The sequence below is a fragment of the Danio rerio genome, chromosome 13 (genome assembly GCF_049306965.1).
Source record: "Danio rerio strain Tuebingen ecotype United States chromosome 13, GRCz12tu, whole genome shotgun sequence".
Taxonomy (NCBI): domain Eukaryota; kingdom Metazoa; phylum Chordata; class Actinopteri; order Cypriniformes; family Danionidae; genus Danio; species Danio rerio.
In genome coordinates, this window is record NC_133188.1 from 46444861 (window position 1) to 46456874 (window position 12014).

Below are 12014 nucleotides of genomic sequence, written 5' to 3' on the forward strand. Positions count from 1 at the left end.
TAATGTGGGATTTGCAGCATTAGGCGTCTGGCGCCGTCAGCAGAACTAAAGCTGGAATGAGTCAGGGAGCCCCTCGCCAGGTGTCTTCATAAACACACACCTGTTACCAGAGACACACACACACACACACACACACACACACACACACTACAGTATGTGTGCGGTGCAGAACGAGCTTAGCGGATGGCATTGTTGTTTTTTGGTTATATTGTAGCAGGATTTGGGATATGGAGACTGTTAAAAAAAAGGAATGTGAGAATAAAGAGGAGAACAAAACTCCTTTTTAAGGGTAAGTATTTGTAAATTTTGATTAATGAGAGATTAGCATAGAATGAAATATTAAAATAACAGCTTCCCAAGGTCAGGACTTTGCATAGAAGTGAAATATCTGGTAGAAGGGGAAATAAATATCTTAAAGGAACCATTAACACAAAATAAACATTCTTTCGTTATTAACCCACCCAGAAAAATATTAGAGGAAATACTGTGAAAAATTCCTTGCTCTGTTAAACATCATTTGGGAAATATTTGAAAAAGAAAACAAATTTAATAGGAGGGCGAATCATTTTGACCTTAACTGTATATATTATTTTTAGTGAAGTACAGTGTGATTTATTTTGCCTTTTTAAACTTTAAATTGTTTTTGTATTTAAAGGCTGAAGTAAAATATTTGGACTTAAAAATAGCAGATTTTTACGCTGGTTCGCTGAAGTTTGTACTACTGTAGTTGTCAGTTGTATTGAGTTATCAAATTTCACAGAAAGTAACAATATATGATAGGTACAAGCACTTAAGTATTAGTGTGTGTGTGTGTGTGTGTGTGTGTGTGTGTGTGTCTGTGTCTGTGTGTGTGTGTGTGTCTGTGTGTGTGTGTGTGTGTGTTTGTGTTTGTGTTTGTGTTTGTGTTTGTGTTTGTGTGTGTGTGTGTGTGTGTGTGTGTGTGTGTGTGGTTTCTGACAGAAAAACCCAGACACAATCTGTAAAGTATTAAATTATCCAACAACTTCCAACAACAGCGAAGAAATGAATATTTTAAGACACATTCTATGGATCATTGAACCTTATTTTACATATTTTAGAAAGAGATTAATAGAACACACTTTAAATCTACTTTTTTCAGTATGATGATATATTTCAAACTGAAAAGTAATATTGAATAGGGGGCAGGGTTTTATTTTTGTGCTCCTCCAATCATCTTTCACTCGCTGCAAACTAACAGTTGGAGGGGCCAAGCATATTTCACCAGTCATCTAACTGACATCATGAGAAGCAAATCGTTAGATTTTGATAAAATATTAACAAAGCAAACTGTTTTTTTTTTAAATTTGTGGATTCATTTGCGTGGATTAATTGTTCAATGTAATATTAACAATGCTTGCTAGCAAAGTAAATATTCATTATTTTTAATGCAGATTTTAGGTTAGGTATTAAATCCTTGACCGCAGTTCTTCCAAAAAATAAATTCCTGCTCAAATAAAATAAAGTAACATAAAATAAAATAAAAGTTTTTCCCAGAGATTGGTTTCGGCTGGAAGGGCGTCCGCTGCGTAAAAACATGTGCTGGATAAGTTGGCAGTTCATTCCGCTGTGGCGACCCCTGATTAATAAAGGGAATAAGCCGAAAAGAAAATGAATGAATGAATGAAAATAAAAAGTTGTGGTGTTTACACTCTCTTCAACATGCCAGCTGCTTATGGTTGTGTTTCAACTGTTTTATTCCATAATTGGGCGCATTATTATGGATGAACCTAGCCAAAATAGTATTTGTCTGTATTTTACCTGGTTTTGCTATGAAACAACCATTCATGGTGACACGATGGATCAGTGGTTGGCACTGTTCCCTTACAGCAAGAAGATCACTGGTTCGAGTCCCGGCTAAGTTTGCATGTTCTCCCCATGTTGGCGTGGGTTTCCGTGGTTGCGACAGAATGGGCATCCGCTGCATGAAAGATATGCTGGAGTAGTTGGCGGTTCATTCCACTGTGGCGACCTCTGAAATATAGAGACTAAGCCGAAGAAAACTGAAAGAATAAATGACAGCCATTCATTTTTCATGTACATTTTAAACCGGAATATGTGAAAGTATTTTACCATCAGGAAAATGACAGCGTTGATGTCTGACTCTGACTCATCCTCTATGGTCTGATGTGCTGTTGAATATATTTGCATCCAAGCTTGCCTGTTTATTTGACTTTAAATGCTTAAATATGTCTCATATTTACCAGCATCTCTTAATGGGGTCAAATCGACTTGCAATGTTTTACCTACTTGTATAACTGTATTACTTGCAGTTCAAGCAAAACAAGGAGCAAAATATTTAGCAATTTTCCTTCAAGTGCTGATAAGCGTCATCTAATGGCAGAGAATGAATGAGCAATTTTCTTTTATCAACTGTTTCCTTTACATTTACTGTATGTTGCATAATTTCACAAAGTCATATACTTCATGTTTTGAGATTTATACAATCTGTTTTAAATAGACAGTTTCTCAAGCCAGCTTATATATGCTGCCTCTATTGCCACTGTAACCAATAGTAGGGGTGACAATAGAGTGAGAGGATCCATGTGAAGCTTTATTTACAATCGTCAGACAGGCAATGGTCAGTCACAGGAACAAACAGGTAAATTCAGGACAATCAAGAAGCGTACTTATGGTCACCGGCAAAGAGGATAAAGCTTGGTAATGTTACAGGTGAACAAGACTCAGCAAAGTCTGTGTGTGTGCTGATTATATGGTCCATCTGATTAGTCCATTATGAGCTCCCAGCTGTGTGAGTGCAATGAAGGAGAACTGGAACTGGTGCGTGTGCCATGCATGATGGGATTTGTAGTTATCAGTGGCATATGTGTTGTTCTCCAGCGTTCTGCACAGGCTAGATGGCTGGTGATTGTAACAGCCGAACACATGTTATTGACAACCGCTAACTATTACAGCATATGTTTCACGCTGCGGATGCCTTTCCAGCTGCAACCCAGTACTGGAAAACACCAATACTCACCCATTCACAGTCATACACTATGACAAATTTAGTTTATTCAATTCACCTTAACCGCATGTCTTTGGACTGTGGGGGAAACCAGAGCACCTGGAGGAAACCCACGCCAACACAGGGAGTACATGCAATGTTTATTTTAATCTCAAAGAGTCTATTAATGTAAAAAGTCATGCAAAACTCAGCTTTTTATTGATTGTCTGTGTGTCTTCAGGTACCTCAATTACCCAGCTGCAGGCAGTGGATCCGGATGGCGAGCCGCTGATTTTCGGTGTGGTCGGGGAAGAGGCCATGCGCTACTTTGCTGTGCAGGGAACGACTGGAGTAGTGTGGCTGAGGCAGCCGCTCGACAGAGAGGTGAAACGCAAAAATGAAGAGTAGATGCTGAAAGAACTGAATGACTAGAGCTGATCTAGTGTTTTAATGCTGCTTTTTTCCCGTTTTGTGTCTTCAGGCCAAGTCAGAGATGCAGGTGGAGTTCACTGTGAGCGACAGTCAAGGGGTGAGTTAGAGATCATCTATCTGTACAGCTACAGTTGAAGTCAATCATTGGCCCTCCTGTGAATTTTCTTATTCAAATATTGATGTTTAAAAAAGCAAGGACTTTTTCACAGTATTTCCTATTATATTTCTTTCTTTTGGAGAAAGTCCTATTTGTTTTATTTCAATAATTTCAGCCCCCTACAGAAGTGGTTCTCAAACGTTTTCTACCAAGTACCAACTCAGAAAAAAAAAAACTGTCTCTCCAAGTACCACCATGATGAGCAGTATTGAAATTCGTAGCGTTGTAGGCCTAGCAAAGTAACTACAGCTCTGCACAGTTCAAAACATGGCAAAATATTTTCTATTATTAAGAATATTTATTATTATCAGCCACTTTAAAGATTATAAATAGTTTGAACATTAACAATGTGCTTTTTGAAAGTTAATTAACAATGGTAGGCAACTAGCTTTACAAAGTAAAATTAAAAAGCTCTTGTACTAAAATATAAAGTATTAACATATAGTATCAGATTCATCAAAACCTGCAAATGTTTCTTTATGATTATATGCTATATGTCATCATATTGATATATGAACCATTTTTGATGAAATGTGAAATATATGTAGCATGTACATATGACATTTGATTCCTCTGCGTACCAGCAGAAGGAAGCCCGCGTACCACTAATGGTACATGTACCACAGTTTGAGAACCACTGGTCTACAGAACAAACCACTGTTATACAATGACTTTCCTAATTACCCTAACATGCAAGGGTACCCTAATTAACCTAGTTAAGCCTTTAAATGTCTCCTTAAGCAGAATACTAATATTTAAAAAAAAAAAATATATATATATATACCCTAACCCTAATAATAATGCTTTTTATTTGTGATGGGCCTTTCTCAAACTCAAAGTGCTACAAGATATACATTCATTCATTTTCTTTTCGGCTTAGTCCCTTGTAATCTGGGGTCACCACAGCGGAATGAACCGGCAACTTAACCAGCATATCTTTTACGCAGCAGATGCCCTTCCAGCTGCAACCCATCTCTGGGAAACATCCATATGCACTCATTCACACACATACACTACAGACAGTTTAGCCTACCCAATTCACCTGAACTGCTTGGCTTTGGACTGTTGGGGAAACCGGAGCACCCGGAGGAAACCCACGCCAACACGGGGAGAACATTCAAACTCCACACAGAAGCGCTAACTGACCCAGCCAAGGCTAAAACCAGCGACCTTACAAGATATACAATAGCAAATAAAAAATGCAGAGAATCACAAGCTTGCATAAAATCCCAGTAAGAAGCCAGAAGTCGCACCGCAAAAATAAACCGATAAAGAACAATAAATAAGCAAAATGTTACAAATTGCATAAAAGTGACAGTGATGATCACAAATTAAATGCTTTATCTAAAAGATGTTTCTTAGGGTGCTTTCACACCTACACTTTTGTTTCGGAACGTATCTCGTTTGCCCAGTTAGCGTGGTTCGATTGGCATATGTAAACAGGGCAATCGCGCTCTGTTCCGCGCCAAAGTAATCGCTCCGAGATCGCTTGAATGAGGTGGTCTCGGCTCGATTTGTCAGTGAGAAAGTGATCCGATCCGAGCGCGGTTATATCACAGTGTTTTATGGATATGTAATAGGCATACGGCTATATGAAGAGAGAATTATGAGTAGGGCGGGAAGTTTTGCGAGTCTCCGGATGCCCGCAAACGAGTGATGATCTCCCGGTAATCTCGCGTCTCTCTCCCAGTCCTCAAATAGGCATCGTCGCGCACCCTTCTCACCCCTCCCCACCATGTCTCTCCTCAGACACGTCACGCGCGCGCACCCTGTCAATCACCACCAAACCGCCACCTCTCCTGACAGCTGAGCGGGACGCTGCAAAATAAACCCTGACACTCTGACCAATGTAAGGAGAGTTTACTCGCACGTGACTTGTTTTAGCTCTTTTGGTCCGATTAGAAACTTTGCAGTGTGAAAGCGAACCGCTCCAAGAGCAAAGAGCAACAATGTAACAATGTTAATCTCTGTTTCGGAACAACTGAATCGATTCACAGGTGTGAAAGCACCCTTAGGAAGCTTCTTAAAACCATTCAAAGAAACGGCATTCGTGTAGTGCATTTCATAATTTAGGCACACAGTAAGAAAAAGCCCTACCTCCCACGGTTTATAGTCTACAGCGCGGCTGATACAAAGTGAGTTTAGATGCAGAATGAAGACAGCGAGCAGGAGTAGAAAAAGTCACCAGATCTCAATTGTAATCTGGAGCTAACCTATGGACTGCTATGTTGTGTAAAATCAGAGTCTTAAGATCAATACAAGATTAAACAGGGAGCCAATGAAATTGCTGAAGAACTGGAGTAATGTGATGGCGTGAAGAAGTGTGTGTCAAAACACATGCAACTAAATTTTGAATGTACTGTAACCTCCTAGAAGTTGCTGGTAAACTCTCAAAAAAAGAACTGCAAAACAAAACGACGAGATGTAATGTAGACATGCCTTGAAAGAAAGGGTCTAATGCAAGCAATGTTGTGAAGATGGAGAAAAAAAAGCTATTGGTGTTGAATGTTGGAGATGAGATTTAAAACAGCTGAGCATCAAAAATCACACCTAGGTTGTGCATGGCAAAGATAAAAGAAATCAGTTATTATAAATGAGTTATTAAAACTATTATGTTTAGGAATGTGTTTAAAAAAACTTATTTTCGTTAAACAAACATTGGGAATAAAATACAGAGGAGGGCTAATAATTTTGAATTCAACTGTATGTCTGTCTTTAAAATCTGTGCAACCTTTGCTTTTTTTCTTTGCTTTACTGTTCAAATATTTGAATAATAAAAAAAAACCATACTGATCAAAAAATACACATTTACTTGCATTAAAAATGCATTAAGTTGTTCTGATGGGGCAGTAAAGACATTTTTAATGTTATAAGAGATTTTTGTTTTAGGTAAATGTTGCTCTTTTTAATCTATTTAAGAAAGAATCTTAAAATAATCATGGTTTTTACAGAAATATTAAGCAAGCAGTTTTAGCATTGATAACAGGGAGAAATCCTTCAAGAGTAAGCAGCAAATATCTGAATGTTTTACAATTTTACTGGTTGTCTTGTGCTTTTTAATTAAGTAATTCCAGTCTTGGAAAGTTTATTAGACTTAAATACAATTAAAACCTATTACAGACCTGAACTATATTTTGTAGTTAAAATATTTTTATGGGATCTTTATAGGGTAGTTATGATTAATCAACATTGAAATACTTGTAGTTACGATTACATTTACATTGAAATAATAGTAAGTGACATTTTATTTGATCTAATTTGAATTTTAGGTTGTCAAGGATACAGTGAACATTCAGATCGGGGACGTAAATGACAATGCTCCATCATTTTACAACCAACCCTATGCCATTCAGATACCAGAGGTAATGTTCAACACTTCTCGAAATTGTGCTTTCCATTTCGCTTCTACAGTTTGATTTATTTGTCATACTGTTTGACATCTGAGTAAGAATATAGTGGGTATTTTTATTTTATTTTAAATAATTTTGTTTTTGTATTGTTTGTTATTTTTTTCCATAATTTTTGTTTATTTTATTTTATTTGTTATTTTTTCTAGTTTATTTTATTTGCTATTTCTTCTAATTATATCATTTTGTTTTGTTGAATTTGTTATTTTTTATGTTTTATTTAATTTGTTATTTCATGTAATTTTTTTATTTTTGTTTTTACTTGTTATTTATTCTGATAATTTGACTTTGTTTTTTGTTTTATTTGTTATTTTTGTTCTATTTTATTTTTTAAATTTAGATAATTTTATTTGTTATTTCTTGTAATTGTTTTATTTAGTTTTTTTGTTTTATTTGTTTTTTCTGCTTTATTTTATTTGATATTTCTTCTAATTGTTTTTTTTTATTTATTTTTTTATTTAATTTTACCTAATTTTTTATTTCTTCCAATAATTTTGTTTACTTTTATTTGTTATTTTTTCTAGTTTATTTTATTTTATTATTATTTATTTATTTATTTATTTTTTTCTATTTATTTTTTCTTAATTTATTTTAGTTTATTTTTTATTTCTTCTAAGCATTTTATTTTTTTGTTTTAATTGTTATTTTTTTATTTTACCTAATTAATTTTATTTATAATTTTTGTTCTAATAATTTTACTTACTTGTTTTATTTGTTATTTTTCTGCTTTATTTTATTTATTAATTGTTTTTTTGTTTTATTTGTTATTATTTCTATTTAATTTTGATTAATTTATTTTTGTTTATTTTTTATTTCTTCTAATAATTTTATTTACTTTTGTTTTATTTGTTATTTTTTCTGTTTTTATTTTATTTTTTTATATTTGTTTTATTTAATTTTAATTTAAAGTAATTTTGTTTTGTTTTATGTGATTTGAATAAATTTTATTTTAAAACTACAGATGCTTTTCATTTTTTGGAACACATTTTATCCATGAACTGAGCGCAAAGACACCAAGAGTGTTGCTCAAGAGAGCAAAAGTGGCTTTGATTTTATAATGTCTCATGATCAGACTTATTTAAAGATTTAAAGATTCTCATTTGAATTCCAGAATGACTGTCATACGTTTGGAATGTGCAGAATGTTTTTGAAATTCTTTTTATTTCTGTTTTCCATCATATATTTTTCTGTTTCCCCTTACTGAGATCAACAGTCCCCCTCTCTTCTCCTACTCTCCTGATCTGTCTATCAGCACTCATCGTATACTTCAACTTTTCCCTCTCTCCTCTTCCCATCATCTTTCTGGCCCATCCCGTTCTAATCCCTGACATGAGGTAATTTGGTAAAGTAGACAACAACAGCACACACACACACACACACACACACACACACACACACACACACACACACACACACACACACACACACACACGCGCACACCTCAGCTGATGTTTATATTGTGTGTCTATGTACATCCCACACTCACTCCTCCCCACAGCAAATCTTCAAAGCCCCAGATATTTTCTCCTCTTTTCAATGTGTCATTTTGAGTAAAGAAAAGTAGGGTGAGAGTGAGCGAGTGTGAGTGAGAGAGCCGTATTTAGCTGATGTTGTTTACCGCGGCGTGATGATTAAGCTGTCTGCAGTTAGAAGGACACAGGAGGACCCACATGTTTGGCCACTTACCCATAATTCTCAGCCTTCATCAGACCTGCGGAAAACCTAAAGGGATTTTGATTGTTCTGTGTCGACTGACTTTTAGAAGCATTGAGTCATAATATTGCTTGTAAAATGTATTTTAAATCATGTTCAGGTCACATTTCATTAAAAGTCAAAAGATTTAAGTGATTTGTTACCTGATGAATATGACATTTGTGTTGGTGGGTGTTTGTGTGACAAAAGCAGGAAACGTTTTGGGAATTTTTATCTGACAACAGCATTTTGGGGGGCTGAAAATATTTTCAAAACGGCTTCAGGGTGCAAGTGTAAGTGTGCCATGGATAATACAGTGGTTCCTCGCTATAACGCACTTCTTGCAGTTTTGTGTATTTTTTTGTGCAGTTTGACATGCTTTTGTTGTTTACAACGCATTGTGTTCTGCGTCCTGATAGGCTGAAGACCATCTCCTTCGCGTCTCATCTACAGTACAGAATGCGTTCAGCTTGCCAACTTAACATAAATCTTTGATTGCTAGTAGTAGGGCTGCTCAAATTTGGAAAAAAAAATATTATCACGATTGTTTTGGTCATAATTGTAGTCACGATTATTCAAAACGATACACAGTTTAAGTGAAAATTATTTGCCCTCCTATAATTTTTTAAAATTTTTTATAAATATTTCCCAAATTATGTTTAACAGAGCAAGGAATTTTCGACAGTATGTCTGATAATATTTTTTCTTCTGGAGAAAGTCTGATTTGTTTTATTTTGGCTAGAATAAAAGCAGGTTTAAATATTTTGAAAACTATTTAAACGTCAATATTATTAACCCCCTTAAGCAATATTTGTTTTGTCTGCAGAATAAACCACTGTTATGCAATGACTTGCCTAATTGCCCTAATTAAGCCTTTGAATGTCACTTTAAGCTGAATTCTAGAATCCTAAAAAATATGAAGTAAAATCTAATGTACTTTCATCATAGCAAAGATAAAATAAATTAGTTATTAGAAATGAGTTGTTAAAACTATTATGTTTAGAAATGGGAAGAAAAATCTTCTTTCTGTTAAACAGAAATTGGGGGCTGATAATTCTGACTTTAACTGTATACATATTTATGTTTATATATATATATATATATATATATATATATATATATATATATATATATATATATATATATATACACATATATATATATACACATATATATATATACACATATATATATATATATATATATATATATATATATATATATATATATATATATATATATATATATATATATATATACATACATACACACACACACACACACACACACACACACACACATACACATTTATTTTCCTCCATGTAAGGAAAGGGAAATAAATACAATAGAAACTAACTGTGCTTTAAGCATCTTTACTGTAAGAAAAAAAAACTACAACTACAAAAGTTCTTCAGTCAAGAGCAGTGAGTGATTTTGTCATTTTGTTGTTTGATTACTGATAAACAACACTGTTGCCTTAAAATTTTGTTAAAATTACTAATGAAGCTAACAGATTTATTGTCACTTCCGGTGTGTGATACATTCCCTTTCCGTAAAAAATCTGTCATTGTAAATTTGTTTCGGGACAGGTAAAAGTGTTTTGCATCTTGTTAATTTTTTTTCTAAAATTTTTTTGGTCCTTGGTAAAATATATTTTTTTCCTAAAATTCATGTAATTGTGTGATAGGTAAAATTGTTTTCAAAAATGTAAATTTGTCTCGAGCTTCGTATAAGTATTTCCCACTTTGTAATGTTGTTTTGCACTTCCTGACCATCGTACTACGGTCCACTCTCTCACGCTGCTCCAGCGCTGCCTGATGAGGGGATTTACATTCAGACTAATGCTGCAATTAAAATTATACATGACTTCACGCTTTACTAAGTCATGTCTTTGTGGACTATGTCAAGACATATTCCCTTTTCAAGTCAATCAAGTCGATATCTCAACATGTATGAAGGATGGAAACCTGCCATGTGAAAAAACGAGCTGATCTTAGTTTGGTTTGAACACAAAAAGAGGTGAGGGCTGTAGTAGTGAAAAGTGAAAGTACCCGCCCCCATTACATCAGTAGCGGACCTTGTTGAAACCATAGTTGAAACTCATACAGGCAGTCAGGGAGCAAAATACAGAGAGCGAACCAAAGCGAATCAAATGATCAGTAATTAAAAGTGAAAAAAGAAAAGTAGAATATATATATATATATATATATATATATATATATATATATATATACACACAACAGTTCTGTCTGGTTCTCAAATCTGATTGGCTGATAGCTGTGCGATATTCTGCAATATCAGAACTCCTACAGCCTCTTTACCCTTTGTGTATTAATCTGCCCACATAAAGCCAGCAAAAAGCAGACATATACAGATCTAAAGTTTAAAAGATGCTTGCTCAGCTGTTTTAACTGTCAGCTTATGATTTGAATCCAATGTGGAAGAAAGTAGTTCCTTATACAAAAGGGTTTTTGAAACTTTCCGTGTTTAATTTTGTTTTTATATACACAATTATGCCGTCAAACTGTTATATAAACGCAATATCACACTCGTAGCAGTACGATATGGCTGTATATCGGCACTGGTGGGGGCACTAAGGCACTCGGTGTGACGCATCTGATGCTTGTATTTGCACCAGCTCCACACCACAACTTCACACATTAGGTTACATTAGGCTGTCCAGTCTCCATGTTCAGTCCATTACTTCCACTGTATCTGTTCAGCTGAAGGAACTGAACCAACACCATGACGTCAGACACGGCGATATTCCAAGATGCTGGCAGTGGAAATCAATTTAAAAAATAATGTAAACTTGACTGAGTGCTTAATTTCCCCTTTTGAATAGTTGAATACTATCTACTAGACTTCAAATTAAATAAAAGCATCCGTGGCACAAGTGACATCATCAAACATAATTGGTTCTCATGTCACATTGATACTCAGCATCAAATTTTAATTAGAGAGCGACAACTGGAAGGAAGATTGTTAATTATATTTTGACAATTAATTTTCAGCTGAACTGTTTCCTTATATTTCCTTTTGGAAAAAGACAGAATAATAGCCCCAGCTCCACCTCAGCCACCTCTTAGCGTTTTTAAGTCTTTTCCTTTCTGCATTTTGATGGCCTCATTACTTCCACTGACCTCTGGGGTCTGAGAAAACACAGTGCAGCATCACTCAAATTATATTCCACCAATCAGGGATTATTCTGACATCAGCACTTAGACAAGAAAATGAGTGGAGGAAATTTGGTGTTAAGATAGTTGGAAATGCTGAATATTTGCTGAAATTTTTATTGCATCAGATACGATACGTTTATTTTATGTATGCACCGATAGGCATTTTGGCAGCACGATGGCTT

The 12014-nt window shown here is 34.8% G+C and overlaps 1 protein-coding gene across 3 annotated transcripts in view; it reads left to right on the plus strand.

The window, feature by feature from the left end:
* Window positions 1-12014, plus strand: part of cdh23 (cadherin-related 23) — a 473177-nt gene that overhangs the window by 100957 nt on the left and 360206 nt on the right. For all 3 annotated transcript variants that reach the window (XM_073919489.1, XM_073919491.1, NM_214809.1), the window contains 3 exon segments: window positions 3207-3349; window positions 3447-3494; window positions 6824-6916. In XM_073919489.1, coding sequence (XP_073775590.1) covers window positions 3207-3349; window positions 3447-3494; window positions 6824-6916 — 284 coding nt within the window.